The sequence below is a fragment of the Cydia strobilella genome, chromosome 8 (genome assembly GCF_947568885.1).
Source record: "Cydia strobilella chromosome 8, ilCydStro3.1, whole genome shotgun sequence".
Taxonomy (NCBI): Eukaryota; Metazoa; Arthropoda; class Insecta; order Lepidoptera; family Tortricidae; genus Cydia; species Cydia strobilella.
Genome location: NC_086048.1, coordinates 11,986,228 through 12,007,015, shown reverse-complemented (window position 1 = coordinate 12,007,015; position 20,788 = coordinate 11,986,228). Strand labels below are relative to the sequence as shown.

General features: G+C 40.4%; 3 protein-coding genes across 3 annotated transcripts; 2 read left to right on the top strand and 1 right to left on the bottom strand.

The window, feature by feature from the left end:
- The first annotated feature begins 32 nt into the window (after positions 1 to 32).
- LOC134743661 (sphingomyelin phosphodiesterase 1-like) lies at positions 33 to 10,144 on the top strand. Its single transcript, XM_063677250.1, has 11 exons — positions 33 to 207; positions 548 to 693; positions 1,382 to 1,543; positions 2,610 to 2,768; positions 4,526 to 4,764; positions 5,101 to 5,242; positions 5,690 to 5,865; positions 6,943 to 7,137; positions 7,668 to 7,838; positions 8,476 to 8,650; positions 9,055 to 10,144. The coding sequence occupies exons 1-11, from the start codon at positions 138 to 140 to the stop codon at positions 9,385 to 9,387; spliced, it is 1,968 nt and encodes a 655-aa protein (XP_063533320.1). The 5' UTR covers positions 33 to 137; the 3' UTR covers positions 9,388 to 10,144.
- A 1,026-nt stretch (positions 10,145 to 11,170) lies between these two features.
- LOC134743642 (ubiquinol-cytochrome-c reductase complex assembly factor 1) lies at positions 11,171 to 16,170 on the bottom strand. Its single transcript, XM_063677221.1, has 5 exons — positions 16,034 to 16,170; positions 15,785 to 15,952; positions 15,263 to 15,541; positions 14,149 to 14,343; positions 11,171 to 11,341 (listed from the first exon to the last, which is right to left on the bottom strand). The coding sequence occupies exons 1-5, from the start codon at positions 16,058 to 16,060 to the stop codon at positions 11,261 to 11,263; spliced, it is 750 nt and encodes a 249-aa protein (XP_063533291.1). The 5' UTR covers positions 16,061 to 16,170; the 3' UTR covers positions 11,171 to 11,260.
- A 341-nt stretch (positions 16,171 to 16,511) lies between these two features.
- On the top strand, positions 16,512 to 18,218 carry LOC134743639 (ATP synthase subunit beta, mitochondrial-like). Its single transcript, XM_063677220.1, has one exon. The coding sequence runs from the start codon at positions 16,605 to 16,607 to the stop codon at positions 18,153 to 18,155; it is 1,551 nt and encodes a 516-aa protein (XP_063533290.1). The 5' UTR covers positions 16,512 to 16,604; the 3' UTR covers positions 18,156 to 18,218.
- The last annotated feature ends 2,570 nt before the right edge of the window (positions 18,219 to 20,788 follow it).

Here is a 20,788-nt window from a genome sequence, read left to right as displayed (position 1 = left end):
TATACTATAATCAGTGGCAACGCCCGCATGTCGTGCGAGCGCGAAGTATTTCAAGAATTTTAGTAGTTCAGTGACTAGGTGATAGCCTATATAAAAGTCGGGCGCCATACATGTCAACATAACAAATATTCGTTACTATGGCAGGGTTGAATGTGCTTGTGATTTTAATGATAGTGGCAACGAGTACCGCCAATCTTGTATCCCATGGTAAGTTCTTCAATTTTGCTAACTATGATATATCGAAGCAGTAGATAAAGATGTCTAAGGGGAACGGTCGTCAGTTATTTAGCCATCTTACGTCCATCTTCGTGTGGCAAAATAGGAGCCCGATCCTGCAGATAAATGTGGACCGGGCTGCGAGCGAGATCTGGTACGTATATAGATTCCCATTTCCAGTTGATATTTTTATTAGACCATATTTACTTAATTGCAAAAAAACATTACGATGTCTGCAGTGTCAAGTAAATATTCCACAAAATCTAAAACGTCGTATAAGAGATAGCTCAATTTATACAAATCAAAAAAAATCCTCTCTATCCACTTATAGATGAGGTAGAAGACTTGTTCACAAAGTTCGTGACTCGGCGGTTGACTGAGGAAGAAACCAGGAAGCTGAGCGATGTGTTCGAAATCCTGCGTATGCCTAAATATGTGACTGCGAGGTCGCTTGAGAACACAGGAAATGCTAGAATGGTAAGTGGATCTGGTAAAGGTCATTCATTGTGAGTTAGTCATGAGTATTTTCTTATCCTGTTCTTAAGTCTCGCGTTTTTTTTACTCCGAGTCCGTCATAGATTGCATGGGGAATCAATAACCCCTGAACAGATTTACCTGAAATTTGGTATGGAGATAGTTTGAGTTGTGGGGAAGGATAAACAATGGTTTTTATCCCCGAAATCACCCCGTAAGCGTGTAAAGGGGGGGGGGAGGCTGTAAAGGGTATCAATAATTTCTTTAAAACCGGATTATAAGACTTTCGTAAGAAATAAAGAATTACTAATTCCACGCAGAAGAAGTAGGAAACAAAAGCTAGTATATTGATGAAATGTAAGTAGGTATGTTTTGCTAACAGATAATATTTGCACTGGTAGGTACTTAAAGCATTCGATATTTATAAATAAACTAACACTTTACAGACAATTTCGAACATCACTTCTGTACTTAGCCTTTAAAAGGGTTTTTGATTATCTATGCTATTTTACGTGTAGCTCTATGAGATGTTTATTTATTTTGTCACTCCAATGCCCAGAAATCTAATATTCAAGCAAAACTGCGTTGAACATATTATACTGTATTACATATCCCGCATAACCTGGCTAATACAGTTGGTGTGAGCGACCATGACAAAGTATAGGACTGTAAGTACCTTTATTTGTTTCAGACCCTGGACTGCCTAGTCTGCCGGTCTGCTATTGCGGCTCTGTTCTCGGGCGTGGAGGAGGGACATAGCGACGAGGCTCTGTCCGAGTCTATCACGGTTCTCTGTACGTCCATAGGCATCGAGAGCCACGATGTGTGTAAAGGTGCAGTCGGATTAAATATGGTAAGGTTATGTTTAGGTATTTAGTTAAAGCAAGATATACAGATGTAGTGCATAATCCTTTACAATCGTATTTTCTCAGAAACGTTCGTATTTGTCACGCTACTTCACCTTCAGTCAACCTCAGTAGTCTCAGTACGTTGTGTACTGAGACTGACTGAAATAGCATAACGCGTTCGTGCATTTGGGTAAAAAACGATGGTAAAGGATTATTCACTACAAATGTAGTGAATAATCCTTAAAAAAATCGAATATGCAAGAGCGATAGACGCAGATAACGATTTCGATATTGACGGTAAGCCCTCAGAAAGTCAGAATGAGGTGAATCAATTTCCTAGAGTTTCCTTACGATACCTACAAAAAGTAACACGACATTTTTCGTAAACACCTCATTTCCATTTACGACACCAGATTGATCATATACCTATGCGTGCATCTTATACCAAACTCTACGAAGCCACATACGCAGAGAAAAATAGCGTTGGCAAAAAAATATATAAAAGATGACATTGAAGATAATTAACGACATAAATAAATCCGTTTGTCGTAAGTTTTTTTTAATACCACATCGGTGGCAAACAAGCATACGGCCCGCCTGATGGTAAGCAGTCACCGGAGCCTATGGACGCCTGCAACTCCAGAGGTGTCACATGCGCGTTGCCGACCCTTTAAAAACCTGTACCTTGCAATAATATGTTTATTTTATTTTATTATTATACTACGTCGGTGGCAAACAAGCATACGGCCCGCCTGATGTTAAGCAGTCTCCGTAGCCTATGTACGCCTGCAACTCCAGAGGAGTTACATGCGCGTTGCCGACCCTAACACTCCCCTCCCTCGAGCTCTGGCAACCTTCGATGTTACTCTTCGAAGGCCGCAAAAATATGTGACACGCTCTTATGGCTCTACGAATAAGATCGTGTCAGATATTTTTGCGGCCTTCATTGTGTAACATATTATTGCAGATGTACACTCCCTTTTTCGAAGAACCCCATACTGTAGCCCCTCGAGAAAACTTCGGCATACAAGGAGGTATATAAAGAGTTCTAGCACAGATTTTTTTTTTCAGCCAATTCTAACATATATAATAAAGAACACCCCCGAAGCTACGCCGCGGACATTTTGTGGTCTGATCCTGCAGGCGGCGAGCGACCCTAACGTCTGCGTCTACACCGACCCGAGGTTCGAATGGCAGGTGGATCTGCCTGATCCTGTCACTGTCCACGCGGTACGTTTGGACCACAACTTTGTAGAAAAGGTTTTAAAACTTATTAGTATTAAATATCACATACGTTATGGCAATAAAAAATTTCAATAAATTACCAGACGAACTTCGAAACGAAGAACTATACTCTACCTTCATAAGACGTCTGAAACAATTACTTGTCTCAAAATGCTACTATACAATAACTGAGTACTTTGATGACAATTTAACTATATAATTCTAATTCTAATAACGACTTGACAATTAACTATATATAATGTTGTCTTCGGTTACCGCGATAGTTACTCATGAAATAAAACTATGAAAACGGATTATATCGCGTATATTGAATTTATAATACATCCCGACGTTTCGAACTCTTTACAGCGTTCGTGGTCAACGGGTGACTGAGGAAAAATTACAAAATGCAAAAATACCCACATACTAAAATAATGAACAATCATAGACTACAAACTTTAAGGCTGGTTGTACATGCAAAATCGGTTCATAAGGCTAGTTATACACTATAATTATTTTTCAAGTAAAGATATATATATATATACGCGATAAAAATAAACTATGCCGGCTCCAACCCTACACCACGGACCCGAGAAGATTTAATTCCCTCCTAAATTGTAGGAGGGTATCCCAATATGGGACCGGCAACAAACTCGGCGGGACACATCTTTTCAAAACATCAGAATGTCCTGCATCATCCAACACTACGGTCTCACAGTCTATGTCTCGCTTGCTCCTTTATCAGGTGGACTACAGGATCCCAAGCTGGTGGTAGAGAAAAGCCATCTTCCCTATTAAAGTTTGGATATTTCTTAATCTCAATGGCCTCGCGCAGCATTCTGGGTATGTAACGCTTCTCCTTGGCAAGAACCAGAGGCTTATCAAACTTGATTGAGTGATTGGCTTTATCCATGACATGCTCACAGACAGCAGACCTAGGTCGACGGTGCTTGACATCAGCTATGTGTTCCTTCACCCGAGTGGAAATGCTCCGTTTCGTCTGCCCGACATATGATAGGCCACACTCACAGTCCAGCCTGTACACTCCTGCAGTCTGTAGATGCAATTACATGCAATTAAATGCAATACCCCTCTACATATTATTTTAGTATGTGGGTATTTTTGCATTTTGTAATTTTTCCTCAGTCACCCGTTGACCACGAACGCTGTAAAGAGTTCGAAACGTCGGGATGTATTATAAATTCAATATACGCGATATAATCCGTTTTCATAGTTTTATTTCATAATTAACTATATATTTTTTAGTATTTAATTATTAACATTCTAATTTGCTATAATTATAAAAATTATTTCTTGACGATAATTCACCAATGTTATATATTTACTACGAATTGATTATTATTATATTTCCACTGATAGTACCAAATTAAACATATCTTGTTTTGTATAAATTAACTTTTAGCTGCCCTTGCAGGGTGACCATGTACCAAATCTCTATGTAACACCTTTAATAACCATGGTTTTTGCATGAAATAAATGAAATGAAATCTCTGGTAAACGTTTTCACCACCAGGGACAACAACGTTATCTACTGTTTGAGGTGAATATGTGTAGATAATAATACTACTTTTACTATGGGACCAAAATCACCAGAAAAAAGTTTTACAAATTTCAGCTGATAAAACGTAGATGATTTCTATAAGACAATTATGACCTTGATATAATTTACCGCGCAGACTAGGATTAACAAATTACAAACGAAGGAAGTAGGAATCAATTGTATGAAATACTCTGCTTTTCAGAGTCCAACCACGGACACCACGCCTCTCACCGTGGCTATTATTACTGATGCCCACCTCGACCCCCTGTACGAGCCCTACGGCGCCGCGTACTGCGGTCAGCCCACCTGCTGTCGCAAGGGCCAGAACACCTCCCAAGCCTTCGAGTACCATTCCAGCTTGGACACTTCGATTTACGAACAAACGTTCATCAGAAAAGACGATAAAATTGTTTTGGATTTGAGTGTGTCTCAGAAAATACGGTCAGTGTCAGTGTACCGTATTTGACCTAAATATTAATACAACCAAAAAGCCTAATAAAAAAAAACAATATGAGAATGTTACGTATCCGGTCAGATAGAAAAATCACTTTTTTAACGGCATATGCGACGGAATCTGTAAATACCTACTCGTATTTACAAGTGTGATGGATACTGTGACAACTTTCGGACAGAACGTGCCTTTTCTAAAACTTTTAACGCTTAAAAACTTCTTTATTCAGCCGCTTAATTATTTTTGTCGCCGTTCCCTTCCCTTCATCAGTAATATGTTTGTTTAAAACTACATAAAGCAATACATGTATAACATTATTTTAATAGGGAGACACGAGGTTTAACGCAAACGAGGTTCCTGCCCGGAAGAAACCATGCCCCCGCCGGCTACTGGGGAGACTACAGGAACTGCGATACGCCGATTTGGGCCTACGATGACGTCATCGACAGAATTGCTGAAACACACCAGGTCAGGTGATTTACTTTGGCCATATATTATTTGGCATGCACTATTTATTTGAAGCTGACTTACCATAAGGGAACATCTTACGTCACCTAGCCAAGTATGGAGTATGGGCAAGCTCAATCTACTAGTCTACTCTACTCTAATCCACTTGTCTCGGTTTGTGGACAGGGACTTTACAGGGATTAAGAAAAATAAAATAAACCATATCTGGAATTTCACCAAGATCGTTTTGATCTCTCATCGTTGTTAATCCTACCGACTGCGCCATATAAAATTACTATCGAGATCATCAGTAGTATCAGTACGTTAAAATATAATTAATTCTCAAAACTTGAACAAGCCTTGTTTGGGATACATACTTATAAAACGATGCTTGATTGAAAACGTGAAAAGGATAGGTCTCCAAAGACCGTGATCCGAACATACCTAATTCATATAAAACCATTTCAGAACGTCGACGTAGTGTATTACATCGGGGACAGCATCGACCACTTCGTCTGGGAGACCACGTACGAGCTGATAAACGAAATGAGCAAACACGTGGTCGACAAGATCAGGAGCAGCTTCGGCGATAATGTGCTGGTCGTGCCTACTATTGGCAACCACGAGTCACAACCGACTAACCAGTAAGCGCCACTTGCGCCAGCCCACTAACCCGGGGCTAACCAGTTAAACTGTTAACCTAGTGTCAAATTGGACTGGTAACCATGGCATGGTTAGTGAATGGTGCAAGTGGCGCTAAGTGAAATATCCAACCAGTTTCCAAAAAGTTAAATGAGTTATAAGAAAATTATAAAAAAAACTATAAAGGAAATTTCTATTTTGGAAATGCAAAAATGTGGAAAAATTTTACAATTTTAAAAACTCTATATTATGACATTAAAGGTATTGAAATAACGAACAAAATAAACTAAACATTAAAATTAAAACTAAACTATACCAAAGATAGATATAACTCCGTAATAGATGCATACAGTCTAAGGAAAAAACGTGCCTCGAAAATCAAGAAAATTTGATTCTCGTTCAGAGGGCGCTACTAGCTTTGGCCTACTGTCGTATAGATGGCGTTGACGGTTTCGTTTGTTATCTAACAATTTTAACGCATATCAGTGAAAGAAAATGGGTCAAAATCATAAAAATAATTAATGCAAATAAAAAAAATCGTTTATCCATATTTAAATACATTTTATAAATCTTCATTTTTAGTTTTAAAGTGTGTCGACAGATGGCAGTGAATTTACTGGGGTTACAAAATTTACTATGACAGTACCGCTCTAGTATAAGTTACTCTATGACTATACCTAATAAATCTTAAAGTAAACTTATAAATAAACTTACTTATAAAACTTTCTAATAGCACGTCAGAAGGTACATACTTGCTTGTAATCATGAATTTACTAAGTACGAGTATAGAGGTATTTTATTCGTAGTACATACTTTAATCAAGTAGGTAGTAGCCTTCTCTAATGTATGTCTCTTAAGATCTTAAGAAGATACGTCGCATTTAGCGTTGTACCATTACGCGAACATTTCTACATCCGAAGGGCTCTTACACATAGCCATATTTAAGTACCTCCTGCATGTTTTAACCCAGCGCAGGCTGCTCTACTGAAATCATAAATTGGTCCTTTGAACCGGATATAACATGTGACGTATAACTTTCTTAAAACAAACAAGAAAATTAACAAAATTTCCCTCCACAGGTTTGCCCCGTCAGGCGTGACAGGCGACAAAATCAACACGACCTGGCTGTACGAGGCTCTAGCCGACAAGTGGGAGTTCTACTTGCCCGAGGGCGCCAAAGACACGCTGTTAGAACGCGGCGAATACTCCGTGCTTGTCAGGCCGGGGCTGAGGGCCATCTCACTCAATAACAACGTCGCTTATAAGTATAATTGGTGAGCTGAGACCTATTTATGAGACCAGCGAACGCAACGTGCGAAGGCCTCTAGAAATTTGGACCAGAAGATTGCGAAAAACTGCTACATGACGGCAGTGCACGATTTATTATTATCTTATTATTAAAAGAGACCTTCGTCCAGCTGTAAACGCCCATTGGCTAATATCACTGATTTAACAGTATAACTAAACTATGTTTTGATATCCGAGATACTAAAATTTGATCTCTACCTACAGTACCTACTCGTACTTTACTAATACCCAATCTGTCTTTATACCAAAAGACATTTGGGTTAGACAGATTGCGTTATAGATTGGACGGGGCCGTAGGCCCGCCGTGAGCTTATCAAGACACTTACTATTGGGTCGTTTTTAAGCTCCAACTTCCCCGCCAGCAGCGCGCCTCTCAGGTGACGGAGCTCGGCGTTTTACCTACTTACTGAATGTAGAATTTATTTGACCATTGCAAGATTAATATTTACCGATAATTGATATAGACGGCAGCAAAATACAATTTTCGAATTTTCAGGTGGCTAGTTTATGATCCTCTCGATGCGAAAAAGCACTTGGATTGGCTGGTGGATGAGCTTCACAAGGCGGAGCTGGCCGGCGAGAAGGTGCACATATTGACGCATATTCCGCCCGGCGAGCCAGACCTCACGCACACGTGGACTAGGGAGTACAACAGGATCGTTAACAGGTATCCTAACGAATAACGGACTTGGTATGGATTGGCTAGTGGACGAGCTGCACAAGACGGAGCTGGCCGGCGAGAAGGTGCACATTGTGACACATATACCGCCCGGCGAGTCCGACCTCACGCACACATGGACTAGAGAATACAACCCGGTTGTTATCAGGTAACAGGTGGAGGTAGTACACAAGGCAGCATTAGCCGGTGAGAAGGTGCACATAGTTACACATATCCCGCCCGGAGTGTCTGATCTCACACACACGTGGACTATTAGACCTAATGCACACATGTGGCTAGTACCTAATACCTAAACCTAGTACCTACCTAATACGTAAATAATTATTACTATACCTATCTAACAAATCCGATGATTGACTTTTTTTTTATACTGCGTCGGTGGCAAACAAGCATACGGCCCGCCTGATGTTAAGCAGTCTCCGTAGCCTATGTAAGCCTGCAACTCCAGAGGAGTTACATGCGCGTTGCCGATCCTAACACTCCGCACCCTCGTTGAGCTCTGGCAACCTTACTCACCGGCAGGAACACAACACTATGAGTAGGGTCTAGTGTTATTTGGCTGCGGTTTTCTGTAAGGTGGAGGTACTTCCCCAGTTGGACTTGCACTAAGTTATTGTTTTTGCAGGTTCGCCTCAACAATAACCGGTGAATTCAACGGCCACACGCACTCGGACGAGTTCAAGATATTCTACAACCCGGAGGGGCAGGCTGTGCGCGTGTCGTGGGGCGCCGGCAGCGCCACCACCTACTCCAATTATAATCTCAATTATAAAATAGCGACGTTCGATCCTGTCACCTACGTAAGTACCTTAATGCAGTCAGTATCTTCGCATCTCTAATCCTAATAATCTTATCTTCCACTTTTCTGCACGCAATTCAATGTGACATATTCTGAATTGGTACCTAAAGCAAGTAGGTAGGTGCCACCTACTTAATGGACAAGATTGAATAATTTAACTATAGATAACTTTATAAATCACAATGACGGCGTCTTAGCGCCACTTGCACCATCCCACTAACCCGGGGTTAACCGGTTAAACCTGGAGTAATAAAACTCTTGCTATTTTAGTGCCAATTTAAACAAGCCGGGCGGCAACTGACTGTTTCCCGTACATTATAGCTCGTATATTATAACTAAGAAAACGTAATGTACTACCTTACCTTAAATGATTTGATAATATTAACGTATCTCAATTCACCTCAGGAACCAACCAACATAGTGAACTACGTGTACAACCTAACCGAAGCGAACTTGACGCCAAACCGACGACCTCACTGGTTCCAGCTCTACGACCTCAAGCAACGGTTCCAACTTGCCGACCTATCACCGGCATCCATGGACAACCTCGTTACAAGGATGGTCACAGACAATAAACAGCTCCTCGACTTATACGCGGCCTTCTTTTCTAAACTCAGCGACAATAGATGGCCGTTGTGTAATACGGATTGCAAATTGGACTATCTGTGTAGAACGGTTATCACAGTTTTGTGGGAAAGGCAGAAATGCGACGAGTTGCAGGCGCTGTACTACGTTTGACAAATAAAAACTTACTCTAGGTAGATCTGCTGTAAAAAAAAAACTATAGTACTGTAGAACCTTTATTCCCGTTTTTCAAATTAATGTCGGGGGGTTTATAGAACTCGGTATCCGCCAGCTTGCCTAATGTGCAGTTGAACTAAACTTATCCCATAAGTTTAAAAAATGCCCAAATTAACCCAGGTTTGCTTTACGGGTATGTTCGCTGCGCTGCCGCTGTTGGAATACTAAAACGTGAAGTCAACCTCTTGGCTATGTATGATAAGGAAGGATCCTGACCGAATTTTTTTCGAGAACGTTTTTTTCTGCTCTATGTGACACGACTGAGGTTTGAACCCACGATTTATGACCACCACACATAAGAAAGGTGAAAGGTGCTATTCATAGCCTCCTAAGGCCAAGCCATACAAATAAAAAATTCAAAATTTGCCACTGAAATTTGAACCTATAGTGTAGGAAATAAAGTTGATTTTGCGTTGTTGGAAAATTGAACGAAACAGCAAAAGCGACTGTTCGAATGGGGAAGGCGGCTGCCAAACTGTGCTTCTAGGTGGCGCCCCTAGAGTTTGTGACATGACATTAGTTTGGCCCCACATTTTTTCTTTGAACAAAAAAAAAAGATTAGTTTGGGCTATGGCGTCGCTTGACAGAAAATGAACAAAACACTTTTTATTTGGATCGTAAAAGGCCCTCCACACTCGTGCGCGAATCGCGGCGCGGAGCCGGGAACGCGAGTGTGGAGTCTAGTTCGCTAATCAGCGAAATCGACTCCACACTCGCGTTTGCGGCTTTGCGCCGCGTAGTCTGGAGCGGCCTTAATATATTAACCTGAAATAAACAGGAAATCAATTTTAAATGTTGATATTGTACATTTTCCTTGATATTTTAAGCATAATATTTTCGAGTGAAAACAGTATACATAGCCAAATATACTTAACCTTTCTATGAGGTCTTTTTTAGGGTTCCGTAGCCAAAGGGTAAAGACGGGACCCTATTACTAAGACTCCGCTGTCCGTCTGCCTGTCACCAGGCTGTATCTCATGAACCGTGATAGCTAGACAGTTGAAATTTTCACAGATGATGTATTTCTGTTGCCGCTATAACAACAAATACTAAAAAGTACGGAACCCTCGGTGCGCGAGTCCGACTCGCACTTGGCCGGTTTCTTTCCCTTTTACGGATGCCTCGCGTTCCCGTAAAAGTGCTTTTAACTGTTTTACAGTCAGACGTCCATGTTTTTCATAAGGATCCATTTTATCGCGTTAAACAGACGATTATTACGTACATGAAAATAACCTACATGCTCCTGTCAAAACAAAACTTTTTTATTTGAATGGCTTTCAAACTTTATCCGACAGTTTCTTGGCCTCAGATACAAAGTTTAATACTTATACAGAGAGTTTAATTATGAAGTTTTATTAAACATTGGTTTATTAAATACAAATATTTTTTTCAGTTATAAATTTCATACGAGTTGGTCGAGTTGTCTCAAATTCTAGTGGCGCCATCTACAATTCGCTTTTAAGCCGCCTTCCCCATTGTATAGGATTTAAATTTCATCGAATTGAAGAGGTACTATAGGTAGGACCTTGGGCCTTAAGAGGATAGTACAGACAGTACAGTTGACACAAATATGTCAAATTCCCTTAATTTTATATACCTAACTCCGTGTTTTGGTGTGTATGCCACAGGCATATAACATATCAAAGCCTTGTGGCAAAAGCAAAAATGTGATAACCTAAGGGTGCTGTAGTACAAAATATAGTAAAACTGTTTACAAGAATAAAGTTTAAATAACAATCCTTTTATTTTATTTATACCTACATAACTACATACTTATTTTACAGACTATAAGCAAATCAATAAATTATTACTAATGTTTAAGTATACTTAACCAGGTAATTTCGGGTTTCCACTTCAGGTCATCACTCGGTATTTTGTCGAGTACTTTTAACTGAAATTAAAAGAAAATGTCTGGTTAGTTTTATGTAAAACACAAGTATGTTACCTTTCACAGTAAAAGTAACACAGGCAAGAGATGATATGAAGTAACGTTGAGTTATTGTTATTAACATAACCCAAGTATGGAAAACATATTGCATTATTAAGTGAGCAAATCAACAATGTTATTCGTTTTTACACATTTTTATTCTACATATTTTTGTAACTTAAATTTAAACCACTTCTTGTTGTCTGATTGAATTGAAATTTGGCAAAATTTCCATAATTTCGATTACAAGGCAATAATACGCTAACATGGAGCTGATCTGGAATATCTGGATAACCCAGTCTTAAGTAACTTCTCGATGAAAAAACACAAACATATTAAGTTTAAAGAACATGAAGAGTACTTGATTAACTTGTGATTGAAATAAGAGGAAGTCAGCTATAAGTGTGTAAAAAAATATTTTTGACAGTAATGTTACTCAAAAAAAAATTTTTTATACACTTGTTACGGGCTGTCTCCTGAAGATAGAATGATTTACTATTATCAAAAAATTATTTTTAAAAAATACAGCAAAAACATGTTACTGTATTTATATTTAACCGATTTCAATTTCATAGAAGGAGGAGGTTCGGTATTCGGTTGTGGCTATTTTTTTTTATGTATGTTCACCGATTATTCCGAGACCCGTAGTCCGATTTGAGTAATTCTTTTTTTGTTCGAAAGGAGCTACTTCCAAGTTGGTCCCATATTAATCTGGTTCTGATCTGATGATGGGATCCCTGAGGAATTGAGGAAACTCCTCAATTTTTAAAGGTACATATATGGTGATTTGGGTGTTTTCATAAGCAACTTGAGCATTTTCTCTCGAAAACGACCAATTTGATGAAGTGGACCTGATGATGATGATTGTTTTGAAGATAGTGATGATGATATTTTAATGTAGGATGTTCAGCGATTACTCCGAGACCCGTGGTCCGACTTGAACAATTCTTTTTTTGTTTGAAAGGAACTACCTCCAAGGTGGTCCCACATTAATCTGGTGCTGTTCTGATGATGGGATCCATGAGGAATTGAGGGAACTCCTCAATTTTTAAAGGCACATGTATGGTGATTTGGTAGTTTTCTTAAGCAACTTGAGCATTTTTTCTCGAAAACCACCAATTTGATGAAGTGGAGCTAATGATGATGATTGTTTTGATGATAATGATTTCAGCGATTACTCCGGCACCCATGATCCGATTTAAGTTATTCTTTTTCTGTTTGAAATAAGTTACCTCTCCAAGGTGTTTTCGTAATATTTTTGGTTTTGATCTGATGATGGAATCCGTGAGGAATTGAGGGAACTCCTCAATTTTTAAAGGCACGTGTATGGTAATTTCGGTGTTTTCTAAAGTAACTCAAGCATTTCCTCACCAAAACCACCAATTTGATGTAGTGCAACTGTAGCCTAACCACGAGTTTGACACTAAATATTCTTCGTAACTTACTTTGTACACTAATACGCCAGTACGAACGAGATGCATAAACAGTAAGTTACGCACACGATAGCGAATATATCAATGTCAAACTCGTGGTAAGGCTACTGATAACTTCCCTCGTATGTGTATTATGATTTTTGATGTAGGTAGTGTTGGAAACAACCAGAGACTGAGAGGTGAAGGTAGAGGGTATTAGTGTTTGGGGGTTTGAGGTTGGGGGTTGAGGGAAGGTGAGTTGATGGGTCGGGGACTGAGGGGTTGGGAGTTAAGGGATTGGGGGTTAGGGTTAGGAGTTAAGGGGTCTGGGGTTAGGGGTCGGGGAATGGCGGTTGAAGGGTTGGTGGTTTAGGGTCGAGGGGTTCAGTGATCAGGGGTTGATGTGCTGTGAGGTTGAGTGATTGGGGGGTTTGAGGGATTGGGTCACAGTGGCGGGGCGGAGAATGGATTTAGTGACAGGAATGATTTCCCAGACAGACTCGAGGAAAATTCTGATTATTTAATTAAGTTTACGAATTTACAGATAAACATGATTATGTTTTTCATTCATGCGTCACGCTCTTAACAATGTCTTAAAACTAAAAATGGAAAAATAAAAACTTTTATTAAAAAAAAGATAAACCAACTTCAAAAAGGATGAAATAAAATATTATCCTTTTTAGGGTTCCGTGTTTAAGTATATGCGTTACCAACTGATATGTTTGAAGTCGGTGCCAAGCCATGTACTCCAAGTAGTAACAATACCAGTCAAAAATAATCAGCTTTATGTCTATAGAAAAAGTGAACAGTATACCGGTCTATGGATTGAAGTTTGGGTGGACAATGAGACTGGGCTATTGTAAAGAAGTCCGGACACCTGCCATAACAATGTTAAAACACGTTATCGAGGCAGGTGGTGACTTGCCGCTGACTAGATGGGCCCCTGAAACTGCCGTCGTGAAGACGACCAGGAGCAACACCGGTGTGAGCGGCTCAGGGGTGTCGAGAGGTGTGCGCCGCTTTCTACCCAGTGACTGTTAACAGCCACTGTGCCAACTCGCGTCTTATGCATCTTTCACTTCCACCCCAGGAGCATATAGCTCTTACGACTCCCCTCTGGACGGCCAATGAAAGCAAGCCAGAGCTGAGAGTCCTGCCGGTCACCTTGGGGTCCACTCCGACCGACGAAGGCACGCCGGAGAGACGTGACCGACTCTCTGGAGCACTTGGGTCCGTAGGGTCGTCACTCCCCAACAGCTCGCCACAAGCTGCCCTGTGGGCTTATTATTATTATTTCATTTTAGACACGCAGCTGATACTGGTACGTCTAAATCATTGTTCACTTAGCACAGCATTTACCTGATGTCTAATAAAATGGACAATCCTCTCAACATGTTCAACTTGCGTGTCCTCAGACATGGAATAGAACCTCCTCCACACAGCGGCGGCTAACAGACGGTCATCAGAGAGGCCTTCATCGTAGCCCACAAGGGCAGCTTGGAACTGCTCAGACAGTTCTGACACCTGCTTTCTGGCTATAGCTGGGTTTGCTCCCTGTAATATGAATTATTTAATAGTCTTTAACACAGAAAATAGGAAAGGTTTCATGTTTGGGAAAATCATTTTACAAGGTAAAGTCAACTAATGTTTCAGTCTAGCACTTCTATTTGTCAAGCAGCTATTTGTTCCTGAGTCATGGGTGTTTTAAATGTATTAAAGTATTTATATATTATATACAAGGAGCAGAATTCTCATAGCAGAAATTAAATGTAAAGAGGGATTGACTACTGTGTTTTATCGACTATCGATCAATATTTGTTACTTAACACAACATCATTTAAGACATTTAAGTAATGAAATTAGACTTTTCGATTAGCAAAATAATTGATAAAACAGAAAATACATTTATTTTATGCTTCTTTAGTTGTTTTAAATGAACTCCACAATTAGAGCATAGGTAGTGGCATAATCTGCATTGTAACTTAGACAAGAATATTTCTTTATCAGTTTGTTTATCATTTTTCTTTTAGGATTAACCATTTTAGCTACACGGCACCGGAATGACTAATGAAAGTAACATAAATGACATATGTAATGTTGAAGTGATTTATTTTAATATGGAGATGCAGAGGTCAAATGTAACAGAATAATGTAAAAAGGTGGTCTCGGTAAAATGCGAAAAGATTTGATAACATAGATAATTGCAATTGTCGATGAAACCCCTATGGCCAATCCCTCTTGAGGTTTGATTTCTGCTATGAGATTTCCGCTCCTTGATTATATACATCATTGTCTGAGTACCCACAGGCCACAGGCCACAACACAAGCTTTCTTGAGCTTACTGTAGGGCTTAGTAAATTTGTGTAAGAATGTCCAATATTTCTGTTTAAGAATTTATTATAAATAAATAAAATAAAATAAATTTATTGTATCCTAACATAAATATCAATTAAATATTTTATACTACAATTACCTCCAACAACTTAATCCTATTACCAACATCAGCCCACAGTGCCTCGATTATACAGTTTCTAACAAAAGATCCATCCCCTTTGATATATTTCTCCTTCTTTTCTGTACTGGGCACAACATCTTCCGCCATGTAACGGACCAGCAGCAGCCACACATGCAGCTCTGTTATTGTGAACCATGTGGCGAATGTGTCAGGCAGATTCAGATTTTCAAACCATTCCATGTATGCTACTTTGTCTGGCACACTTTCATAGAGAAAATAACCTGTAAGTTTTAAACGCTGCAAGGACAAAAAACATTATTTTTCTGCTACGAAATAAAACATAATTTCTTTTATATTATCTCTATTATTAAACAAAAAAAACGGTTTTCAAATTCAAATTCATAACACTTGCACCATCCCACTAACCCGGGGTTAACCGGTTGAACACTTAACACAGTGTCAAATTGTACTGGTTACCATGGTAACTCCATGTTTAACTGGTTAACCCTGGGTTAGTGGGATGGTGCAAGTAGCGCTTACTGTCCTGGACTGGTCCATCCATCCAACAGCTTTCATGAATTTCTTTACATAGCTATCTTCTACTGCTACTGTACTCTGTTGCCTCACTGGAGAAATCCCGGTGACAACACTAATGACAGGCCTTGGCTTTGCATAATTTTTAATGTGAAAACGCTGTTGCCATAGAACCTGGAAAGATATAAAAGCACATTTATAAGTCTAATATTACGGTGTAGCAGACATTTATCCGAAGAAAAAAGCTCTACTAACTCGGGATAAAATACGACTTCTAAACATTTTGTTTGTTCAGGCGCTGTGTTAAAAATATTAGAATTAAAAACACATTATTCTGATCGGAAGAAATCCAATGCGAAATTGTGAATCAAATCATCAAATCTCAATTTGACATTGACTTATTAATTGACAGTTTTGACAAAGAAGTACAGCTGACAGTGACAATTCAGAAAAAAAGTTTATTGTCTTTAAGTTGCGTTCAAAAAAAATCTTTTGCAGATTGAGGCAAGGACAAAGAGTAGTATAATATATGGCAAGGATCTCATGTAAATTTATGTAAAATGAAGTCATGTACCTATCCACAAGTTCTTATAAATAAAAAATTAACAAAATCTACTGTCAATATACTGATTTATCAAAGCTTTTACAGTGAAGGGTTTTTGGCTTATATTATTTTTTCATAGTCTGACGGAAGTGGGTGGTGTTAGATAACGATATATATTTTATATTTTTGTCTATGACCGAGATTTTCTGCCATCGGTCGTGTTCACGTTACATAATTCCGGCCGCCGATTATTCCTCACCCAAGTGCTCTGAATAATCGACGATGTTGGGGGCAGTAAGTAGGGTTGGAAGCGGCTTCTTAGCAGCCAAGTCTGTTGCCGAAAAGGCCGTCACAGAATGCGGCAAAATTGCTGCTGTCTCGGCCGTCAACAAGAGGGATTATGCAGCGAAGGCCGCAGGCAAGGGGCAAGGTAAGGTGGTAGCTGTCATCGGTGCCGTTGTAGACGTACAGTTTGAAGACAACCTGCCTCCCATCCTCAATGCCCTGGAAGTGCAGAACAGGCAGCCCCGGCTTGTGCTGGAGGTGGCGCAGCACTTGGGAGAGAACACGGTGCGCACCATCGCCATGGACGGTACGGAGGGTTTGGTACGCGGACAGGCCGTGCACGACTCCGGTTCACCCATCCGCATCCCCGTGGGCGTGGAGACGCTCGGGCGCATCATGAACGTGATCGGCGAGCCCATCGACGAGCGCGGCCCCATCCCAACCGACAAGAGGGCCGCCATCCACGCCGAGGCGCCAGAGTTCGTGGACATGAGCGTGGAGCAAGAGATCCTGGTCACCGGCATCAAGGTCGTGGACCTGCTGGCGCCGTACGCCAAGGGAGGAAAGATCGGCCTGTTCGGCGGCGCTGGTGTCGGCAAGACCGTACTCATCATGGAGCTCATTAACAACGTGGCCAAGGCTCACGGTGGTTACTCAGTGTTCGCCGGCGTGGGCGAGCGCACACGCGAGGGTAACGATCTGTACCAGGAAATGATTGAGTCTGGTGTCATCTCCCTCAAGGACAAGACCTCCAAGGTGTCACTGGTGTATGGTCAGATGAATGAGCCCCCAGGCGCTCGTGCCCGTGTCGCCCTTACCGGTCTCACTGTGGCTGAGTATTTCCGTGACCAGGAGGGTCAGGACGTGCTGCTCTTCATTGACAACATCTTCCGTTTCACTCAGGCTGGTTCTGAAGTGTCTGCCCTGCTGGGTCGTATCCCATCTGCTGTGGGTTACCAGCCGACCTTGGCCACTGACATGGGAACTATGCAGGAGAGAATCACCACCACCAAGAAGGGCTCCATCACCTCAGTACAGGCCATCTACGTGCCCGCTGATGACTTGACCGATCCCGCCCCAGCCACCACCTTTGCTCACTTGGACGCCACGACTGTGCTGTCACGTGCCATCGCCGAGCTGGGCATCTACCCCGCTGTGGACCCTCTCGACTCCACCTCCCGTATCATGGACCCCAACATCATCGGCGCCGAGCACTACAACGTGGCCCGTGACGTGCAGAAGATCCTGCAGGACTACAAGTCGCTCCAGGACATCATCGCCATCCTGGGTATGGACGAGTTGTCCGAGGAGGACAAGCTGACGGTGTCGCGCGCGCGCAAGATCCAGAGGTTCCTGTCGCAGCCCTTCCAGGTGGCCGAGGTGTTCACTGGCCACGCCGGCAAGCTGGTGCCGCTCGAGGAGACCATCAAGGGCTTCTCTAAGATCCTGCAGGGCGAGTTTGATCACCTGCCTGAGGTCGCGTTCTACATGGTCGGGCCCATCGAGGAAGTTGTAGCCAAGGCAGAGACCCTCGCCAAGAGCACCTAAACTGTTAATGATGCGAATGGATGATGAAGTAATGTATTTCTTATTAAACCTAGTGATTACCTACTTATATCTTTTTTAAAGCCACATTCCTCCCATTCCTAATTCCATAAATTGACAGTTTCATTATGACATTTATTATATGTAACTCCATATAAGATAAGTAAAGTAAGTAAATACGGAACCCTAAAAACGTGCCTCGGAAAATTAAGGAAAAGTTATACTCGAATAGATGTCGCCAAACCTTTGGCCTAAACTCGGGTAGATGGCGTTGACGACACCGTTTGATATTTAACAATTTTAACACATATCAGTGAAAGAACATGGGTCAGTCATATGTGATTCTAAAAAAATAAAATTATCCATGTATATGCATTTTTTTTGTTTTTTTATAAGTACATTTTTAGTTTTGTGTGGATAGATGGCAGTCAATTTACTGTGACTACAAAATTTACGATGATAGTAACCCTCTATACTCTTTGTTATTACGTAATAATAAGCAATGCCCTACTTTGAAGATATTACAATTAGTAGAACAAGCAACATGAATATCATTAAAATTCGCATATATGGCTATTGTGTCGGTGACGTCGGTGTTTTGAATTTTGATACTGAATCTAATGAAAGCAACCCTGTCCGAACATTCCTTATGAGGGGCATTATACATATAATCTGTGTAAGGGGTTAGTAGGTCTCCCTTTTCAGGACAATTGTTGCTGGGAAGGAGAAAGGTGAGATAGGTAGGTGGTAGGCTGGTAGGTATGTTATTTCCGCGTCCAGTTAGGTTATTTCCAATGGGTCGACCGTCCAGTGGCGCCCTCATTGGGGGAATTGTGTTTCAAAACTGACACCCAAAAACTGGGGACACTTTTTTAGGGTTCCATACCCAAAGGGTAAAAACGGGACCCTATTACTAAGACTCCGCTGTCCGTCTGTCTGTCACCAGGCTGTATCTCATGAACCGTGATAGCTAGACAGTTGAAATTTTCACAGATGATGTATTTCTGTTGCCGCTATAACAACAAATACTAAAAACAGAATAATATAAATATTTAAATGGGGCTCCCATACAACAAACGTGATTTTGCTGTTTTTTTCCGTAATGGTACGGAACCCTTCGTGTGCGAGTCCGACTCGAAATTACCCAAAAGTTGATGATTTTTCTAAAAAAGTAAATGAAGGGTACACGGAAAGAACATGTCGTCACTTTTTTTGGAAAATGACATGTAGAGCTCTTAATAAACTATAGTTACAACTTCTGTTACCACTGCAATTATAAATATAACTCCTTTTTGTCTCGCTTTAAAAACACCTCGTTCCGTTCAAACCGCAATAACTCAAAATGTTGTCAAAGTGACTAGACATCAACTAGACATGTTCTTTCCGTGTAGATACCCTTCAAAAGTACCAGTTTTTCTGAAAACACCCAGGTGTAACAAAAAATCAAAATATCACATAGCAATTAGAATAAATGTTTCTTTGATAATCTAGAATGTTATTTAGGTAAGGACTATGAGTTTTCAGATTAGCTAAATGAAATGAAAATATACTCGAACATAAACAACAGAGGTACCGAAATTGAATACGTTAATTTGTATAAAAAATATACCGGAATTCGGTCCCTGCTTTCGATAGGATAGGGGAAAAAAGTACCCAGTTATTTTACTACGACTTTGTGAACATTTTCCATAAACTTTGTATAACGGTAACGTAATGGTCATTGTTCATACGGTATTAGATGTAACAAAACATTCAAGTGAAAAAATGTGCACTCGTGACAATCAGAGTCAGTGCATTTAAAAATAATTAACAAACAATGCAAAATAACAGCGATAATTTTGTTTTGAGGAAACTGAATACAAGCATTATCAGTTATTTCAGGGGTCGGCGAACTTTCGAGAAGAGTCAACAGCACCAGTTTTTGGAATCTCAAAAAGCCGCAAATGCTGTTTTCAGTGATGTAAAAACTCTAAATGTGATTTGTTTTAGTCCCTTGAAGACCGTTCCATCGGTTTGCCGCTGTCTTTGTCACATTTCGCAAGAAAGAACGGGAAAGAACATACGCGCCAAGTGTCAATTTTGATCGAATTTTGTCGGTTTTTATTTATTTTAAAAACATTACCTTACAATATCGAAATTCTAAAGCTATGAAATTACTATTTATGTTAAGATTGTTTTTTCTTCTTTTTTTGTTTATAGTATAACATAATAAATAACCGAGTAAAGTAGGATTAAAAGTCCGAGTTAGAGATTACTTAGGGAATTAATTGTATCGAGCGAAGTGTCATAATTCGTGTATCGGAAGCTATGTTGTTAAAGATAATATAGTCAAGAACTGCATATATTTTTTCCACGTCTACGAATATCAACGCCTCTTAGAAAAACATGATCATATGAGGACATTTTTCGCCTTCTGGCTCAGGGAACCGCCTGAAGTGCCGCAAACGTAACTCCAAAGCTTGCGAGCCGCGGTTTGCTGACCGCCGAGTTATTACAAACGGATTATAAATGCCTGCTTTACAATAATTATTACTATTTACCAGCAACTGGACCTCAAGGTGTCACACCACAAGTACCTTCACAATCTTCACATTGCGCCATTTTCGAAAATGGTCGTGCCACACTATTGGGATCGA